Genomic DNA, 21,968 nt, shown 5'->3' with positions numbered 1-21,968 from the left:
GGAAGAATAATAGCGCACTTAGACTTTTTTGGACAATTTTTTTTCTGAAAGTGATTCGGATAATCGGCGATTCGGATAGTCGGAGTTCGGATAATTGGAGTTCGGATGATTGGAGTTCGGATAATTGGAGTTCTACTGTATTTAAAATCTGTGTCTGTCAGATACACTGCGCCCGATTCTGTACATATTTGGACAGCACCCGACAGAGGGTTAAGAACAAATACGTTGGAAGAATTTTTATACGACGTAAGTCGAAAGTATCCGAATAACACTTCGTACCGATATGCCCAAATCAGAAAAATAAATAATATTAAAAGTACATATTTTAGTTACGATTTGTCGGTTGCTTGGGGCGCTTGTGTTTTTGCACATATTTAATTGTGCCGACGCGTTGAAAATGTTATGGTAGTTATTAATGTAACCTTATAAAAATATATATTGCAAAACGTAATATATTATATATTTATGGTTATTAATAAAAATTCATTATGATGAATAACACGGGAGATCGTTTCGTACCTCATGTACATTTAGTTTCACGGTGCAAAAAGAATGCGGGTTGCTTCTTTTATATTTAGAAGTTTATATTAGATCTAAAATATTTAAGCAAAAATTATAGTTAATTATACACATAAAAATAAATCATGTTACCATTAATATGTTTGGGACAGCATGTAAATTAAGTGCGTACGAATGAATTCTCAAACAAACATTTGTAGCATGTGTATGTTATTGTTATTGCTTTATTTTTCAATTTGACGGAATAAATAATTTATGACAAGTGTGCAGTAATTAAATAGACAAAACTGTACTATGTGTTCAAAACTTTGTGGTGAAGTGGAATAAGTGGAGAGACCTTGAATCTGTCTCTAGACTAATTTATGGGGCTTCTTGATGAGTGGTGAGTTCTTATTTCAATCAATTTTGTTTTATGGTTATAATTTCTGATGATAAAATATATTGTTACCGAGTCTATAAGAGTGTATATATATATATATATATATATATATATATATATATATATATATATATATATATATATATATTAGGTTGTCAAATATCTCCCTTCCGCTTTTTTGCTATTGGTTTATAATACAAAAAGGCGGAAGGGAGATATTTGACAACCTAATATATATACATCAATTCATGTTAGATATTATATCATATCTAAATTTATCAGACCGCAAGACAAGTGACACAACTCAAAAATGTTCAGAAATAACTTTTTTGCTCATTATATTCCAATTAGATTAATCATAAACTCTGAAAATTCTTCTAAATTTAATTTTTATAATTAAAATAAATAGCAAATATAGAACAATGACATAAGTTATCTTTTACCACTGATTCGAAACAATCTGCCAGCTTCTCGGTGCTGAATTCCAACAAAAACGTACCTGCAGTAAATATCATATTATTGAGCATGTTATGCAATTTGTTTGATACGAATTTGTGTGCATTGAAGAACATACATTTACAATAATATTTAAATTTATTTTCTGTAGCATGTTAACCCTCCGTCGGTCGGATATTTTTTCACCTTCGAACGGTCGGAAAGGTCTGGCTGGACCACCATTCATTTTACATGCATTTATATGGGATAAATGAGTTTTTGGTGTCTTATATATTAACGATTATATAAAAAAATCAAGAAATATAAAAAAATCGTTGTTTTTTTTTGTTAATTTTTCTGTTTTAAATCAATGAAAATCAATATTTATTCTTTTTCGGCGCCTTTGAAATGAATGTGTGCATTACTCATCCGATTTTCAGTGTTTGCGATTACCAATAAGTTTGGTAGGTTTTCAAGGAACTCTTGTCATGAAAATACTAACATTCATGTTAGAACACATAGCAAAGAATATAAACAACGCAGTTTGAATATAAAATACCATGAAAAAAGACAAAATACTGGTTTTCATATATCAAAAAACGTATATTTCATACAAAATGTATTGGTGGTCTAGACAGACCTTTCCGACCGTTCGAAGTATAAAAAAGTACTTTTTTGTTGTTTTCAGGCAGCAGTGACAACGATTTTTACTTGGAAATATAGATAGCAATATGTTTCCAAGTGAAAATAGCCCTTGCCCGGCATTGTTGCACCAATAAAAAGTCAGCCCTATTAGATTAATTTTAATAACAAAAATCATCAAATATGGATGGATTAACCATTGGGTTACCATCTAAAAAATACGAAGGAAGGAGAAGTTTCAGCCCAACAGCTCATAGGACGTAAGGTTCTGATTGCTGTTAAAAATACAATAAAAAAAATCAGTTATTAATAAGGTAATTCATATGATGTGAATTTCTGCATATAATTAAGATAAAGACATAATAACTCTGCGTCTATTGGCAATTTATTGTCTAATTTATAGTAATCAAATATATTTGAGTTGGTTGAATTTATTTTGGTGGAATTTCTGGTACGCAATCATCTCCTTTAAGACACTTGAGTTGTTCAGTGTCGAATTGTAAGCCAGTTGGACAACTTTCATGAGTCATTTTCCATTTTCTGTCTACTACGTAACATACATAATATTTCTTGCAGTCCTTGCGATCGGCGAAGGGTCCACGCTTGCGGCAGATCATTCTAATTTGGAAGAAAATAAAGTATCAGAATATTTATGGACAATAATTTTTATTGTAATAAGAAATTCAGTAGCGAAGTATCATCAATTTATTGGAAACGTATAAGGAAATTTGACTTCGAGGTTTAAAGAAAATATGTATAAAAAAAACTATGTTTCAAATGCAAAGTAAAAAGTTTATAAGAAAATATTTTAAACATTATTTTTGCGTATATATATATATATAGAGTAAGAATGAATTTAAAAAATATATGTAAACATTTCATTTACTGTATATGATTAATATACAAAACATGTATTTAAGATCTTTAAATTGGTATCATATTTTGTTGCTTGTGGTTTGATTTGAACGTATATAAAATCAGTAAAAACTTATTTTGAAGGAAAATTTTTTGATGAAAATTGAATGTTGAAAAATAATATATAACTATATCATTTAAATTATCCATAATGGTTCAAATATCCGAATGTCTATTAATGTACCGTTAATGAATCTTTATTATGAAAGTGAGTATGACAACAAGCGTGGGCTAAATATATTTTATCACAGTGCTTGTTTAAATCATTTTTTCTAAATTTACAGAACTATATATATAAATAAGCGTGAAAGGTAAAATAAGTTGTAGAAACTTAGTAGAATTTAGTATTATATTATATAAATAATTAGAGATCTTAAAATATTTTATATTATATATTTTTTTTATGTTCTGAACAACAATCAGATCTATTTTTATATATATATATATATATATTTTGTAGAGTTTCGAACAAGAATCCAAAAATAATACAAAATAAAAAACAAGAAAAGTTTTTAAAAAAACAATTTCTTTATTTAATTATTTGTTTATTGTCGACGTTTCGGAACTAGGTACGTTCCATCTTCAGGACATCTGTATGTTTGAATATTTGTTAGCACTTTTTCACTAAACAAGCTTTTTTAACAAAAATGATTTTGTGAGTTAATTTTCCGCCGAATAATTAGATTTTGTAAATCAAAATTACTAAAAAACTTTGTCTTTTTTAAAATTATTATTTGAAAACACAAATAATATTGTTCTCTGGATGTTGTTCGATTGGTTTACGAAAATTAACTTGTTCAAGGATTCTTGTTCGAAACTCTACAAAATATACACAAATCCAAGACTCTACCATTCAATATATATATATATATATATATATATATATATATATATATATATAGAATGTATATATAGAATCTCTGTTTGTTCAATATTTATTAAATACTTATTTTACCCTCCGTCGGTCGGAGTGGTCTGGCCAGACTTTTTCCGACTTCAATTAAAAAAAATATACTTCTAGTGATCCTATCGACTTGAAATTTCTTGACGTTTCCTAAAATTTCATTAGCTGTCGATCAATGAAAAAATCAGGACGAAAAAATTCTGGAGATATCGGGAGAATGATAATTATAAGGATATTAACTTTTTTACACCTCGAACGGTCGGAGTGGTCTGTCTAGACCACCATACATTTTGTATGAAATATGACGCGTTTTGATCAGTCTTTTGTATTTTTTTCTGGTATTTTCTATTCAAACTGCGTTTTATATATTCTTTGCTATGTGTTGTAACATAAATGTTAGTATTTACATGAACACATATGAAAATGCCTTGAAAACCTATCAAATTTATTGGCTATCGCAAACATTGTAAATCAGCGCACATTATCAACAATTTTTCTACCAGTACTGCGTTTGAAACTTTTTTGGTAAACCTGTAGCCGTATGCAATTAAAATTATATTTTCACGTTGAGTTACTGCTCATTTCAAAGGCGACGCACCTCATTTCGTTTTCATTTGAATTTCACATTCATTTCAAAGGCGCCGAAGAAGAATAAATATTGTTTCTCATTGATATAAAACAAAAAAAATTAACAAAAAAAGCAACGATTATTTTATATTCTATGATTTTTTTTGAAATATATTCATTAGAGGTAAGCTCAACACATGCAAAAGACGGTAAGAAAAAAAATCAAACCTATAAATATTTATTACTAATAATCGATAATATATAAGACATCAAAAACTCATTTATCCCATATAAATGCATGTAAAATGAATGGTGGTCCAGCCAGACCACTCCGACCGTTCGAAGGTTAATAAATATTTGACCGACGGAGGGTTAACTATCTCTTAGCAGATGAAAATACCGCAGTGTCAAGCGAGTGTAAATTTAATTATATAGAATTCATAAATGTGCTCAAAATGATAAGAAAATATCAGCAAGTAATGATGACTTATTTCGTCGCTTTGAATTGCATATTATGTAATATATGTAATAACTATTTAAAATATTTGAGTAATGATTTACCCGCATCCAAAGGTTTTTGGATTGAACCATTGGTTGATCTCGTCCTCGCAACGGAACACGGTTGTCTTGTTGGTTTTGGCGTCGCACATGGCGTATATAGATCTGTCCGGAGCGTAGGTGGCGAATAACTGACCGGGGGGACACGTGAGTACGGCGCAGTCCGCCTCCGTCTTCTTTAGCTTGCACATCGTGGTGCTGTGGTCATACACGTATTGTTCGGGGCACATGTAAGGGGTTGCGTCACCGCCGGCCTTGCTGCAGTAGTAATATTTAGTGCAGTCACTTGCATCTGTGAAAAAATACTTACGTTACAAGTATTCACGAAGTATGCTTTATTACAATTAATACAAAGATGATGCAAAATTTGCGTTGTAGTCATAAGTTTTTTTTTATTATTTTTATTGGCTTTGTTTACTCGAGCATTTAGCCACCTTCATTATTCTATACAATCATATATCCTATGTAATCTTTCAATTTTTTATACTATCTCTTTCATATAATCCTATTCTTTCTATATTTCTCAACTTATCTTAATTCTTCTTTACTATCTTCTGAACATTTCTCTATCTTCTTCTTCTATAATTCTCATTTCATCTTCTAAACTCTTCTTACTTCAATTCATTTTAATTCTCATTCTCTAATTTTTTATACATTCTGATTATTTTTACATACCTATCTTTTTTATTCCAATTCATAATTCTATTATTATTCTAACTTAACTACTTTAATATTTTTCAAATTCTTGCCGGAGATTCGAACTCAGAACCTCCAGCATGTGAATCAGGAACGCTACACTTGAGCTAATCCCGCCACTAGTCATAAGTTTAATATACATAATTTAGCTCAATATATAATATAATATAGTGCACTGCCTTCAAGGTGCACTATTTGAAGGCCTGTTAATTTGATTCGGGGATGTAGTTTAGGTTGTCAAATATCTCCCTTCCGCTTTTTTGCTATTGGTTTATAATACAAAAAGGCGGAAGGGAGATATTTGACAACCTAATATATATTTGGGTTGTTCGGAAAACAACTTTGTTTTTATAGACATTTTGGCACGTATTTTCGTACAATAAACAATTACTTTAATAAATTATGTATTGGCAGTTTTGATCGAACATCTTTTGTCATATTTCTGGTATTAGCGTTATTCCGAGAACATAAATTTTTTGGTCGTTATTGACAAAAAATTGATCAAAGTGCTTTTTGACATGCTGGTTTGAGGTAAAAGTTTTACTGCCTAAAATTGTTTTTATTGGCTGGAACAGATAATGGTCCCATGATGGCAGGTCTGGAGAATATCATGAATGTGTCATTGAGTCCCATTCAAGCTACAAAAGCTTTTGGCGATTGACCAAACTTATGTGTATATACTTTGCGTGCGGGTTAATTTTGAACTTCTCTATTGAAGTATATCATTTAGTTTATCCAGCTAATGACATAAGGCATTTGAATTGCCCGTATGTTATCCTGAAAACTCTGAAAAATGAACAACTTCTTTAAAATATTACCAAAGAAAAGATACTGTATCACCTTTTTAGCAAACTTCGGTTTTGCACCTGTTTTGAGCGGGTTCTTTTTTGTTTCATGGGCAATTGCGTGTATTGTATTCTTTACATCCCATTTTACATTCCTGGTGACAATTTGCTTCACAGCCTGATAATTTTCAGGACTTTTGAGAGGCAAATCGCGGACGCTAGTGCGACGACACACGTTTCTTTCTATGAGAACCATACATTGAGTTTCGAAGAAAATATCCGACCATTTGAGTGGTCATTAACTGTTAAATTTAATGAATTTTAATTCAATGGAATATCATGTATTGTTAACTGCCGGTTTGCATCAATTAATGCTTTTCTCGCGTCTTTATCAATTTCAACCGTACTTATTGGACTTCAAAATATCAGAAATGAAATTTAGCATGGGATCTCAGCGCTAATAATCACATCGTCATCCTGATCTGTAGTTATTTTATTATATAGCCAGATTAGTATACATCCAGATGAACACAGTTTCAAATACTTCATGTTGTACGATAAAATTCTAGAACGATTTAAGTTTTTGTCGGAACACACGTGCTATAATGTTATGTAATTACGTCTGATTGCCCAGGAAGAAACAGCTGATGTATCTTGTCCTAAGCCGGATTGCATGTAAAAGTGGTAAATAAATCTGGACATTAGCATTGCATCTTAAGTATACTCTTGTATGTTACGTAGACTGCCAAAATATGAAGATTGCATACTTTGCATTCCCACACTCAACTGCAGTCATTCACAATTGCATAGTGCTTAGTCCGTTTTTGTCTCGTACAAAAGATATTGATTATATTAGTAAACTTATATTGAACTTATTCATAAAATATCGTATAAGTTCTATTCACAATCTACTTTTGTTTTTGCGATAGTCTGTAAAAGTCGCAGTCAAAAGATCTGATATTTGCGGTCGGTGATATGTGTCTTATGCAAATAGTAGATAAAAACAATTCTAAATGAGGATTATATTTTGGGCTAAAATTTTAGATCGATCGGTGCAGAACTTTTTGAGTTTTTTTAAGCAATTAGCAATGATCAATATATTTTTAATATTTAAATAATATAGTTAATTTATCATCTCGCTAGTTTATTTTAATCCTTTTCTATGATAATTTTATAACAGTGAAAAAATATTACCGGGCATGTATCCTTCAAATGTGCAAGAAATACCGGATGCCTTTTTACAAGTTTCATCTTCCTCGTCTGGTTCAGGAGCGCATTCGTTTTTAACGCAGAATGGATTCTCTGGACTTTGTTCAGAACATGTGATTTCAAGCATTGGTTCTGTTCCTTGGCCATCGCACATCTAATCAAGAAGTTTGTATCTTATTACTGAATTCAGTATTGTTAATTAAGTTAATTTATACATAAACATATATTAGAAAAAATACATTGAAGCTTGAGTTTCTCAAAATGTTAGCCCTCCTATTGGTTACCGAATGGAGAATTCTATAAATCGTAGAAGACATATAAATTCAGTCACATTTTACAAACCTAATTGTTTAAAAAACAGTGTTCCTGTTATATGATAATTATTAATGACTAATTATTTTGGTAATTTTACAATTATTTTTCCGAATAGATCCTCAATGGTTGATGTTTAGTTGTGAACTGTTATTTTATAATAGTTTTATTTTCAATAATAAATACTAATAAAATTTTATCATATAGATTATTATATATTTCTTTTACCAAAAATGGACAAAAGGTCTATATTTAAAATAAAACTTATTTTTGATTTAGCTATATTTTTGAGTGTTAATGAACATCCGCAATCGAGCCCAATATCTAGTAGATTCAAGCGCGCACGCTCAATCATTACCAAGGGCATAAAAATAGCTTATTAGATTTTAAAATCTTACCAAGAGCGTGGAGCAGTCTTTGCACAGCCCACCAGCTGTTCCAGCTTTACAAGACTTTTCTCCCGATGGTGCTGCGGTCGTAGCATCTGGAGCTGCAGTTGTAGCTCCTCCTGCTGCGGTTGTTTCTCCTCCTGCGGCGGTAGTTGCATCAGGTGCTTTCGTTGTGGCATCAGGAGCTTTTGTTGTCGCATCACCTGCTGCTGTTGTTGCATCAGGAGCTTTTGTTGTAGCATCAGGCGCCTTCGTGGTAGCATCAGGAGCCTTTGTGGTAGCATCAGCTGCTTTTGTGGTGGCATCAGCAGCTGTTGTGGTTTCAGGCGCATTTGTTGTTGTGACTGCACGAGCAAATCTGGATCTCGTCATTGGTATGCCTTCGACATATTCAGGCAAATCCCAACTTGCAGCAGCTACCGAAAACTATAAACAATTTAAATTGGAAAATTATATCAATGTCCGACTCACATGCATATGAATTTGAGTTATTCGGTGAAAATTGAATAGAATTTGAAGTAAGAAAAAAAAAAGGAAGACAATGATTTAAAAAGATAGATTTAGAAGAAAAAGAAGAATAAACAAATAAATAAATGAACTGAATGGAGCAGACAAATTTTATTTGTAGAAAAAATGATTGGATAGAATAGGTTATATATCAATATAGTATGTCATAGAAGAAAAGGAGAATAAGATATAGGAGAAAAAAAAATATTATTTTTTTTTTATTATGTACTATATAGTTCAATGATTCGAACTCCTGCCAAACTCGACATCAGGCAGCAATATTCTTCATTGTACAATTTAATGTTAAATATTCCAAATGTTAAATATTCCAAATGTAGGAATACCAATGTACAAACTTGATTTTACAATTAAATAATTAAATTGTTATAAACTGCAGGGTACCATGGGTTTATATAAATTATTATACCTTTGATATTAAATTAATTCTTTACAAAATATTTTTTTTAAATTTTAATTACAATCTGTCACACTTATAGGACATTCAGTAATTGTTTTGACTTTTCTTATTATATGAATTTTGAATGGATGGCAACCCAGCAATCGAGTCCAATTCTGCAACAATATTGAACGATATTCTTTGTTTTCATTATATATTTTTAACACACTATTCAGCAATTGTAACATTTACTAACAACACTTGGAATATTTAATAATAGCTTTTTGTCCGCTAATTATCAGCATTGAAAAATTTGTATAAATTTTGCAAATATTTTCGTCATCGCGAGAAAAATTTAGTAATAGTAGTCCACTTTAATTTTGTTAACAATAAACAAATATTCGTGTACTCACAGCTGCTACGAGAACGATAGCAAGAAACTTCACCATTGCTGGTTAATTGCTGATTTTGCACTAATTAACTTTTTCATATTTTTATTGAACTGCTTGTATTTATAGGCTCTTTTGGTAATTTTGATCCAAACATTGCAGGGGAGTATCACTTTACTGATTCCATCTGCTTTTCTATTTTTTTTTATATATAATGGGTAGTACCGCCTTAGGGCAGGTCCGCGAGCTGAGTTAAACACCAACTCAATTCAGGAATGAATAGTGTGAGAGATTTCCCATTGCCATTTTACATCGCAGTGCCCGAGATGAGCTTATTTTCAAATCAGTCGTTGGCAAATTTGTTTAGATAATTTTAAAGACGATCACAATTTTGAAATTAGAAAGTGTATTTACAAGCCAAAATTTAAAATTAATTCACCATGCAGCTGTTGTTTTGTTTAATAAATTATCTATTTTTTCCAAGTTAGATAATAATAGTCATCAGTTTATTTTTGTTTAGACAATAAATAACTATTATCTATTAAAATATTATCAATAATAATTTGAACCAAAATAGGAATTTATAATAAAAGTAATAAAATATCATAGATAACTTTAAATCTAGCTTTAATGTGCTTTATCTACGAATTTATCTACAATTAATAGATAATTTTGATTCGTTATTCTATGAGAAACTAAATTAATATTTAACTGAGCATTTGATTATTTTATGCATATTGACTACTAATATTAGACCTGTTAGATATTCTAAGTTTGGAACCTGCCTTGAACAGCCTGATGTCAAAAAGCAGTGGCATCGGTTTTCTCTTGAAAATAAATTTAGCAATGTTTTCAAGTGTAAATAGCCTTTTGGAGCATTGCTGCATCAATAAAATAATAAATTTATGAATATTAGATAAATTGTAATAATAAAAGTCATCATATAGAGATAGGACAACCTGGCTTGAAGTCAGTGCAGCACCTGATAGGACTTGCTGTTAAAAATATAAAAATACCCTAAATAATATTATATTATTGTCATATTTATCAAATATCCTAAACATTGTAATTGTTCATATTATTATATTTATGTAATTTTTGGAACAGCATCATTTAATTTTCTATTGTTAATTACATCTTTAGTGAATTATTATAAAAATTAAATAAAAGACAATTGAGAATATATAAATTTGATTGATAATAAATTGTACTATAAACACATCAAATAAATTGAATATATAGTTTATCAAAGGTTCACATCAAATGCATAATCATGTGCTTTTGTATAGCATTAAAATTGTATATTTCTGTATTTGCGCAAGTGGTGCGGAACCTGTGTTATTTACGAATGGTTCTTGTTGTATCACCAAAAGTTCTAATGTCAAGTTTAATTATCACGCAAGAGTTGAATTATATTAATATTACACTTTGGTAAGTTTAAATACGTCATTTGATAAAAATAAATATTGTATTGTATATATATATGTGTGTGTGTGTTGTGTGTGTGTTAATGTATACATTCCATTATTTTATTAAATAACAGATCAAAAATGTACCATCGAGTGACAATAAATACAATTATACAAATTTTAACTATAACCGTTACCATAAATATTTTTGTAAAATAATATCTAATATCCACCAAATGCGAATCATTGTAAATTCTTGTTAACATAGAATAAGTCAATTTTATGCTATATTCCTTTTTGAACGACGTCTACTTTTTCAAAAAAAAACTAGTATTAACAATTTGAAACGCTAAAACAAAATATTTTCATACAAAATTTCTATATTTGGTAATTTTTTATGCAATTTATTTTTCAACGTTGAGTGCATAATAAAAGTTTTTTCTTAAATAGGTTTTTCATAATATAATAGATACTTTACATGTTAGAGAATTTTCAGCAGTTTTAATTAATTCACCAACAAGAGGAATAGTTATAAGTTGATATGTCACATATTGTAATTAATATTATAATTTATCTAAGATGGAAGCACGAGAAATTAATTTGATCTTTCATCAAATCCTTCAGCAGTTATTATTGGACACTTCACGTCATGCTTAGCATGATGAACAGCTTATGTATAATTTTTTGAATTTTTTAGGAATAATAAAAATATGTGGAATATGTTTGATATAGTTACAGGTTCAGTGTCATGTATTTGTTGGATAGTGTAAGAATGTAGCTATGGAATTAATTCATTTGATCATGTTTTTCACAGCAACATATATTCAATTCATTTATATTATAATTTTGGCATGTTTTTAAGGTGATTATTAATTTTACCCCATTTTACGCTTTATCAATTATACGCAACGATCAGCCAATCCGTTTCTTTGTAAATCTCAGAAAAGTGCAAAATTTTTCGTCTACGTTTTAGGCCGCAATTCTGAATGGATTATGAAAATTCAAAAACCGTTTGAAAGATATTGGTTGGGAATCGTGCTGATTAGTTTTTGGTAAAGATCGGCCGGGCCGTTTTCTTGTAATGAAGTGTTAAAAGAAATTTTTAAGTCGTTTAATTTTAAAAATTCTTTAAAGTTTGCAGAAATTAGTATCGTTTTTTTGAAATTTGGCAATATTAGGCCTTTGATCGACGTTTTCGCAAACACGCCTGAACTGACTTCAGAAATTTAAAAGCCATTTGATGTATCTCAATGAGGACTATCATTTGTCAGCTTTGTGCGACAATCTACCAAGCCGTTTCTTTGTAATTTGGGAAAAAGTGTTAAACTTTTCGTCCACGTTTAAGCTCATGCTACCGAATCGAATAAAAATTGTTGATTTTTAAAAATTTGCTTTTAGAAAATACTCCGAGTCAACGTGTTCGTTCGTTTACAATTATGTGTCATAAATCCACTCGGAATACTTTTAATCGCTTATAAATTTTATTATTTTTTATTGATTAAGTCGATTATTTACACATATCGAGAAGTTCATGTAACTTGGCTGAAGAACGTTTCGGAATTTTACTTATTTTGAAAATGCGATTATTTGTTTTTAAAATTTCCGCCTTTATAAATATTGTATTATAAAATATTTCTTTGTAAAAATAAATATTATGACATGTGAAATATCATTTCTTCCGGTTCGATCTCCAGTCTACTATGATCCCACATTATTAACTTTCTGTAAGTTAGACTATAATAATCGCAAAAAAATCGAAAATAAAAATTTCTATGTACCTTTACGTTTCAGAGTTTCTGAACATTTTGGCATACCTTAGAAAAAAAAAGATGGGTGTGTGTCTGCGTGTGTGTGTTCGGATACAATTTTTTGCCGACGATTTTGGGAACACAGTTCAACCGATTTGAATGATTAAAAAAACATTAAATTTTTATTGATAAGGAGGCGTGATGATTAGTTTTTGGACAAGGCAGGTCTAGTCGTTTCAAAGATATGGAGCAAAAAGTGCCAAAAATTGTAATACAATTTTTAAGATGGAGCGTTTGATTTCAATAATTCGAAAAACATGTTACTTGTATTGATAAAATAATGAACTCATTCAATTTTTGAGAAAGTCGGTCTATCGGTATCGTAGAACGAATAAAATAATAAAAAAAATCATTTGGCGGTCAAAAATGATCATTAGACTTATGCACACCAAATTATCAGATATTTTATAGAGATTTTATTGCATGAATTTCGTTTACATTTCTATGAGTTCCGTAATATTGTTTATCCGTTAGACTGCAATAATGCGGCGCTCTACGCAGCTAAAGCAGCCGGATTGCTTCGAAAAAAAGTTCAAAATTTTCAAAATATTTCAAAATATGATTTTTTTCAAGAAAAGTCAATTTTAATCAAAAGTTTCAAGATTCTCAAAAATTATTTTTTTCTTTTAAGTTTAAAAAATATTAATTTAAAAAAATATAAAGAAAGTTTCCTGCAATTTGGCTCAATGCACGATGCCAGTGATAGTATAGAAAAATCATTTACAGCGACTATAATGTGAACCTATTCAAAATAAATATGTGAACTTCTAGATCAACAGAACTTTATTTTTCTCTAAAGATACATCGTTATCTTGATCCAGTAATAAATTGATTGATTTATACATAGCATTAAATATTAAAGTGAGGCATTATATTCTACAACTAAATATATTTAATAAGAGTGATGTGTTCGAATTCAATCATAATGTTTTGCCTGCACCTTATTACGGGGCGGGTTTAGGCGTAGTAGTAGTCGTAGTTGTAGTAGTCGTGGTATCGGTTGAGCCCGTATCAGTCGTGGTATCATCAGTGGTTGGTGGAGCTTCAGTGATTTCGGGTGTGCATGTTCCAGGAACGCACCGTAATTCTTTAGGTTCAAAATATAATCCCTTGGGACATTGATAATTTTTAATTTGCCATCCACCGTTTACGACGAAGCATTGATGATACTTTGTACAATCTCTGCGATCAGCAAATACTCCTTCTTTCTTGCACACGATTCTTAAATAAGTAAAAAAAAATATAATTAACAAAGTAATAATATAAATTGCTTCTTAGCGTACACAATTTTTTGATCATGTTCAATATTCATTTTTTTCTATTCTTTATTTAATGACTCGATAATATTTTTGACTCAATAATATTACTCAATATATTTGTAGTATTATATCAAATCGTTATTCTAAAAACAGCACATTTGAAACGATGAACTTAGTAGTTATATTTATGTTTGCTACTAGATGTTTTCCTATAATTTTTCTTCAAGTTGTAAATAGATAGCAGCAGAATAGTACTTCAAATAATTATTCTTAGTATTTCGGTAATGAAAAAACGAATGTAAAAATATTGAAAGTATTTATAAATAAAAATTTGCTGACAGTAATTTAAAAGTTAGTCATTTTAAAAATTGTTTAAATGGGTGGTATCAAAAAATTTACAAATGCCCACGATTGCAATGCTCTTATAATCCAAAATTATTAATCGATAATAATGTTGCAATGGCATACGAGGTCTGTTCAAAAAGTACCCGGAATTACTAATAATTAAATTTCGCGGGTCTGGAGTGTCTGATTGTCAAAATTTTTTTTTTATTGTGTTGGTATACATGCCCCTAAAGTATGATGAAATTTTCAGCTATATTCACTGTTTACTTTGTCTGTGGTAGTCGCTAAGGTTCGACGTGTTTTTCTGAGCTCGGCGATTTTTACAATGGAAGAATTGAAAAAGTCAAAGAATTTGTATTAAATTTTGCGTAAAAAATGAAATAAAGTGTTGCAAAGTGCAAAAATTCACCAGATATGGCTCCGTGTGACTTTTTCCTATTCCCAAAGCTGAAGAGACCCATGAAAGGACGGCGGTTTTCCTCGATTGAAGAAAATCGCTGAGAGTGCTCAAGGACATATCAAAAAGTGAATATCAAGGGTGCTTCGAAAATTGGAAAAAACGCTGGCATAAGTGTATTATATCTGGGGGGGACTACTTTGAAGGGGACCACATTAATGTAGACGAATAAATAAATATTTTTTTGAAAAAACGAAAATTACGAAAACTTTTTGAACAGACCATGTATACTAGAATTTAGTTATAAAAGAATTTAAAAAAAATTACAAAATGTTGACTGTTTGAAAAAAGACGATTTTCATACCACTTTTTGAGTTTCTCGAATTTAAAAATAATAGAAATTGAAACTTAGGGGATGAGATTAGTATATACTCATAAAGTTTGCTGAAAATTTCAGGTGAATCGGTTCAGTAAAACTCGAGAACTCGCGAAATTCATAGATAAAGACAGTTTTGAGAAAATCGCGTTTAAAGTTGGGCAAAAAGGAGGAAACAGAAGATGATTAGCACGGTCAAACATCTGCATAAAATAATTTGAATTTTAAAAAATTCTTTCGTATATATATTCTTAAATAGTTAAAGTTAAAAAAATATGAAAATAAAAGTTTTTGATTATTTACACTAAAATACCCACTAAAATATAATAAGGGTATTTTTTATGTTATATATCATTTTCCTTGTGTAATTAATACAGGTGTAATTGTGTATTTCTTATAATATTAATAAAATATCAGCAAGGAATATTTTGCACAAGTTATCAAAATGATAACAACTTAAAGTAAATGTTTCAAACTCGTAATTGTGAGGTATTTTCTCTTAGTTATATCATTATTCTTCTAATTTTTTTAGTTTACAACGTTAAATTATGCACTGCATTATCTGAGGATTTCGACGAAATTCTCGATGCATTCTGCAGCGCGCGGTCAAAACAAATCGAAACTTTAGGAAAGAAAACCAAAACCGGGTTATCGCATATTACGTGTGCTTTTGCAACTTTGCGTACGTTGATTATGAAATAGAGAAACCGTCATAACAGGCAGATCCATAAAAATTGATATACTAGTATATATTTTGCGACAAATTTCAAAAGTGACCAAGTTTATTATATCTTATTAGCGACAAAGGGATCACTAGCAGTTTGTGTCTAATATCTAAAATATTATAAAAAAAAGTATTATAAGCGGTACCTGCAAGAAGAAGTTGCAACATCAAACCATTCGTTGACTGCGTCTTCACATTGCAAGACTGTAGGTTCTAATCTTTCGTTACACCAGGCGTAAATGGATTTATCTGGAGAATAGGTCACGAAAGAATTTGGTGTCGTGCAATTCATTACCGCGCAATCGGCTGGCGAACTTTGTTTCTTGCACAGATTTGTGGAGTGGTCGTACACATACGAGGATGGACATTCGTAGACGGTTGATTCGCCATTGTTGCAATATATGTACCTCGAGCAATCCTTGGGATCTATATGCAAAATGATTGTAGATTATATAAAGAAATTATAATTAGATTAAGTGATGTAGCTAGTCTACACGCATATAATTTTTTTTTTTTTCAATATTTATAAATGAGAAAAATCCAGTCGAAATTCTATTTTCATAATCATAAAAATTCAGGAAACATTCTAAAATTTAACTAGTGGTGCGTGGCATCGTTCCTTAAGACAAATTGCTTGAACTTCCCGTACCAAAATTTAAATTTAATTTTTTTTTGAATACTAGGAAAAATTTAATTTTTGAGGACTAGGCATTTTTTAGAATAGTGTCATTTTTGAAAAAAAAATTCAATGGAAATTTTGAGCTTTTTTTCTAAGCCATCGCGCTGTGTTAGCTGTGTAGAGACGAAATATCAAATTGCGTAGGCCCAGCGTAGGAGTCTAACGGTTAAACATTATTACGGAACTCATAGAAATGTACAAAATTTGTACTTATTATTAAAATCTTATAAAAATATCTGATTATTTCATATGCTAATGTCTAATATTCTTTTTTGACTGCCGAATGACATTCTTTTATTTTTTTTGTTGGATCTTCGAAACCGCTAGATCTGCTTATCTAAAAACTCGATCCATTCTTCATTTTGCCAATACAAGTGAAAGGTATCTCGAATTATTGGAATCGGACGCTCCGTTCTCTCAAAAACTGAATTACTATTTTTAGCACTTTTTGCCCCGTATCTCCGAAACGGCTAAACCTGGCTTGGCCAAAAACTGATCAGCACGACTTCTTATTAATAGAATTTGAATATTTTTGAATAACTAAAATCGGTTGATTCCAGAAGGTTTTAAAACGTAAAGATAATTAACCATTTTTATTTTTGATTTTTTGCGATTACTATAACTATTACTAATTTAACAACCTAAATCTAAACTGAAGTTGAAAGAGTCACTCAGCATTTGAGTAAATCAATGTCATATATAGTCTATTGGGACAAATTGTTAATGAATGTTTTTAGTCCAAATCGTTATCTTCATCATGTAGTAAATGATCTTTGTATTGATAACAATCCAGACTTTTAACAATAAAAGTTTGTGCATGTTCTATTAAGATTCTATTATTGTAAAATGATTCCACTGCGTGACAAAAACTATTGTTTCCTTCCTAGAACTTTTTTTTAAATCTACTTAGAATTGTACGCAAATTTAAATTATATATTTCATTTGTTTGTAACAGTTTCTGTTTCTATTTTATATATTAAACATTAAATTTATTTTTTTATTAGTCTTTAGTTTATTAGTATTTTTATATTTTTTATATGCCTTGATAATATGATTGCTTGTTTTACTCATCTTTTACGAAAAATTAATATAAATTTTATAACTGAACTAAAATCAATTTACCTGGTTGATAGCCATTCACTGAACATGTACCACCTGCCCCACATGTTGGATCGGTTTCATTTTTCACCGCAGTACACTGGTTGTTAACGCAATATGGAACGCTGGGATTATCCCTGCAAGTGATCGTGGTAACTGGAGTCGTCGAACCAGTACAAAACTGTTCAAAATAAAAAATATGACATAAAAACTAATTAACTTTAGTTTCATTTTAAAATCAACTAGTGGTGCATGGCATTGTGCATTAAGACAAATTGCTGAAACTTCCCGTACCCTACCAAACATTTTCAAAACTTTAAAATTTTGAAAAAACCGACTTTGAAAATTCTGATCTTATTGAAGAAATTCGAACTAAAAAAATTTTTTTTGAATATATTGAAACTCGTTCAAGTCGGTTTATCCATCAAAAATGTCGAAAAAATTTGTTTGTACTATATAAGTAAACGCAAAACATTGTAAATCTTATACGGAATTCAAAGAATTGAAAATAAAATGTTAACTTATTATTAAAATCTCTATAAAATATCTGATAATTTGATGTGCATATGTATAATGATCATGTTTGACACCCAAATGGTACTTTTTTAACTTTTTTTTCTGGATCTCCGAAACCGCTGGAATTGCAGTCAGAAAAAAATTTTTTTAATTATTAAAATTAGTCACTGCGTTTTCTCATAGACTAAATTGCCATTTTTGGCACTTTTTGCCCAGTATCTTCGAAACGGCTGAAACTGCCTTTCAAAAAATAATCAGCACTTCAATAAGAATCGAATGTTTCTTGAATTATTCGAATTGGTCAATCCGTATACTCGAATTCGTCAAAGAAAAATTGTATCCCCACACACACATACATACATACACACACAGACACACGCACGCACACGCATACATTCATTTTTTTTCTAAAGTATGCCATAATGTTCTAAAACCTCTGAAATGTGAACATATTTGCAAACATTTTCATTTACTATAACTATAACTTACCCTGCGGGAAGTTAATATTAGTATTGAATTATGAATCAATTTAGAAATTGTAATTAAAATATCGCAATATTCAAAATTGTTTGATTTAGTTCAGAATTTTTAAAATTTTCCAAAGAACTTCAAATTTTACAAAAAGTTCTACCCGATTTATTTTTAACTTTGTAATATTTAGTCACAATAATATTCTTCTTTTCACACTAAAAGTTTCAACAATTTACCTTGACCACAATAAAGTATTACAAATTGTATTAAAGAAGTTACACACTATGTATAATGAAAAGTGATAGTAATTGTCAAGTTATTTTTGGTATATTTTGGTATGGCCGTTTATCACAATATTCGGAAACTAAAATAGAGGCATCGTTTCTGATCAATGGATTAATCTATTCAGAAATCAAAAACCTTTACAGAAGAAACTTGAATCAATTAGTTAACACTAGTTTTAGGAAACAACCCAATTTGACTCAATAAAATTTAATGACTAGATACATATAAAATGAAGTATATACATTGGTACAAACAAGCATGGCATTGATGTATTTGACCAAATAGTAAAAAATGTTTATTATGTTTTTTTTTATTATAAACATTTTATTAAAATTGCCTTGTACCCATTTTTTTTTTCAAAAAAAAAACAATTTTCTTGTTGAGCCAAAATGAGCTCACTTCAGTAAAATAGATATGCCATCAACATCCGTAAATCTAGTGCTAATACTATATGTTTAACTATAACTACTATGATATATGCAATAATTTTTAATTAAAATATTAATGTATATGAAATTAATTGTAAATAATCTAATAAAATTACCAGCATGGTATTGCAATCATGACACATAGCGCCAAATTTTCCACTTGGGCACTGTGGGGGAGCAGATGTATTTCTTGCTGCCGCCATCCTTGGTTGCATTACGGGAGCACCGCGTAAATACATTGGCGAATAATTGGCAGCCACCGCCCCCACTGCGATCTATAGTAAATGATATCCACAAATACATATTTCAACTGATAGACATCATACTAAACTTTAACACGAAATTAAAATATTATAATAAAAACTATTATAATTATAGTTTTATTATTTACCAGCACGATCACAAATTCCCTCAAATGATTCATTTTGCACACTTTACTTCACTGTGAATATTTGAGATTTTGAAAAAGCTCTTTACTTTATATACAATTTTTTAATCAGATTATCAAGAGTCAGTGGTAATAAACTTTAAGATAACGTGCTGTTAATGTTTTGGGCAGATTATATTTATTTACTTATTTTAATTCATGCTCATATTTTTACTACCGTGTTTATGATTGAACTATGTATATAATCGCACATTAAAAGTATACTTATGCACTGAGTATTCGTAGATCATAATATAATTTAACACATTATTTTATGGATTCAGAGAATACTTGTATATATACACCACATTAGTTAACACTACATGTTTGATATATGTTTTCATTTTCATATTTAATATATATTTTTCTCATTTTTTTAATTCTGCAATCCTTAACTTTATTACTATATAAAATTACTTTAATATAGTTTAAATTTGCACTTGAAGCTTATTCATTAATATATGTTTTTATTCAAGTCTCCTGTACATAATCATAAACATTTTAACAGGCCTTTTATCAATTTGTTATTAATTACATATTGAAAATTAGAATAATTTTGCTGAAATATGATGATTTGTACATGGTAACAAAAAATTGAATGCATTACAAGTTCAGACTTTGCTTTCAAATTCATTAGTACATAGAAATGTATTACATGTTATAGAGTTGCATCATTTTAATAATAAGTGATAATCAAGTCTAAGATGTAATTGTTTATTCTGCTACTGTAATAGCAATGCTAGTTACAAAAAATAGTAACGAATTCATTACCAATTTATATATTTAATAACATCATATTCCATAATATTTAAAATTATTTAAAAAAAATCTTTTTTTTTCAAACTTTAAAAAATTAATTTAAAAATGTTCTTAACCTGCGAAATCATATTTTTATTTATACAGGAATTATAAGCTTTGGGAACTAATTACTCAAAATGCGGACATCATTGTTTTAGTTTATCTGACATTGAGTTCATAGAAAAACACTTATTGTGCTACTTTAATTTATTATCTTTTTGGGCTCAACATTCAATAAGAATTGTTGTAAATGATATAAATTCATAGTATTTTCTAGTGTTTAAGTTTAATCAATGTGAGCGATGTTAAATGTAGAACTGCTTTAAATAAAATGATGAGCCTCAATTCCTACACTATATTAGAAGTTTAAGCCTTTTAAACGGTATAACAAATTCAGAACAAATTAATATGTAGTATCCACGGTAAAAGTACAATATTATCTTGGATTTTTCTAATAATAATTTCTCTAATAATGTTGTCTATAGTTTTTATAATTCTGTAGGTATTTTAGTAAATATAATATCTAAATTACATTTTTCTTAGTAAAAATTTAATATACATTATTACCAGGGACGTTCCTGGGGTCCTCAGAGCCCGCATGTTATATTTTTTCTTGTGCTCCCTCGCCACCGCTATTATTTTACGTGTTCTAACAGTTTGTTAATAAAATTATTGCTATTAATTATTATTTTGCTATTAAAACATTTTACTTATTTATTTTGGGCATTTTATGTGATTTAATCTATTGAGCAAATCATAGAGCGCAAAAAATTCTAGCCTTCCATTATTAAATATAACCATAACATAACACTGGTACTTTATGTTGGTTTATTTTAATTCAATTTTATATTATTTAAGATATCCAAAATTGCATCTTAAACTTCTTTTAATTGATATCGTAAAGGCCGAATTGTATGCATTCATCTTCACTTTTCAATTTGTTGTTTTAGAGTAAAATTTTTCACGTATTTTAAAAATAGTGTGCAAAGATGAGTAAAAGATGCAAAAAAATTATATAATTTTCGAATTATATTTAAAAAAAAACTATATTGTAAATTCCATATCCGAATCTTGTGTTGGCGCTCTCTAAGGCGTGCGCTCGTATTTTTCGCATGCGTCGCATTCAAGGCAGGACCCTGATTATTACTTAATTCCATATTTTAAGTGAATTAATTTGTCAAATATTGTTTATATGTGTATCATTCAATGTGCCATACATATATTGTATCTTACATTAGTTTAATTTCTGTCACATCTCAGCTGCTTTTTGGCAATAATAATGTAGACATTTCATTTCTCTTATTTGCGATCATGAATTTATTATACATATTTTAATATTGATTAG

General features: G+C 29.4%; 2 protein-coding genes and 1 long non-coding RNA gene across 3 annotated transcripts; 1 reads left to right on the top strand and 2 right to left on the bottom strand.

Annotated features, from left to right (window-relative positions):
* The first annotated feature begins 354 nt into the window (after positions 1 to 354).
* On the top strand, positions 355 to 7,753 carry LOC113374562. Its single transcript, XR_003366996.1, has 3 exons — positions 355 to 901; positions 2,552 to 2,714; positions 7,581 to 7,753. It is a non-coding gene; the product is annotated as an uncharacterized LOC113374562 (long non-coding RNA).
* A 554-nt stretch (positions 7,754 to 8,307) lies between these two features.
* Positions 8,308 to 8,682, bottom strand: LOC113375483 (threonine-rich protein-like). The gene has a single exon (XM_026615416.1). The coding sequence runs from the start codon at positions 8,680 to 8,682 to the stop codon at positions 8,308 to 8,310; it is 375 nt and encodes a 124-aa protein (XP_026471201.1).
* A 5,082-nt stretch (positions 8,683 to 13,764) lies between these two features.
* On the bottom strand, positions 13,765 to 19,822 carry LOC113375482. Its single transcript, XM_026615415.1, has 5 exons — positions 19,790 to 19,822; positions 19,515 to 19,673; positions 17,723 to 17,879; positions 16,068 to 16,347; positions 13,765 to 14,041 (listed from the first exon to the last, which is right to left on the bottom strand). The coding sequence occupies exons 1-5, from the start codon at positions 19,820 to 19,822 to the stop codon at positions 13,765 to 13,767; spliced, it is 906 nt and encodes a 301-aa protein (XP_026471200.1).
* Between the last annotated feature and the right edge of the window lie 2,146 nt (positions 19,823 to 21,968).

The sequence above is a fragment of the Ctenocephalides felis genome, unplaced genomic scaffold, assembly GCF_003426905.1.
Source record: "Ctenocephalides felis isolate EL2017-DRISC unplaced genomic scaffold, ASM342690v1 CF-g0.4_SCAFFOLD_01886, whole genome shotgun sequence".
Taxonomy (NCBI): Eukaryota; Metazoa; Arthropoda; class Insecta; order Siphonaptera; family Pulicidae; genus Ctenocephalides; species Ctenocephalides felis.
The sequence above is the reverse complement of the archived record's forward strand: the minus strand, read 5'-3'. Positions and strand labels throughout refer to the sequence as shown.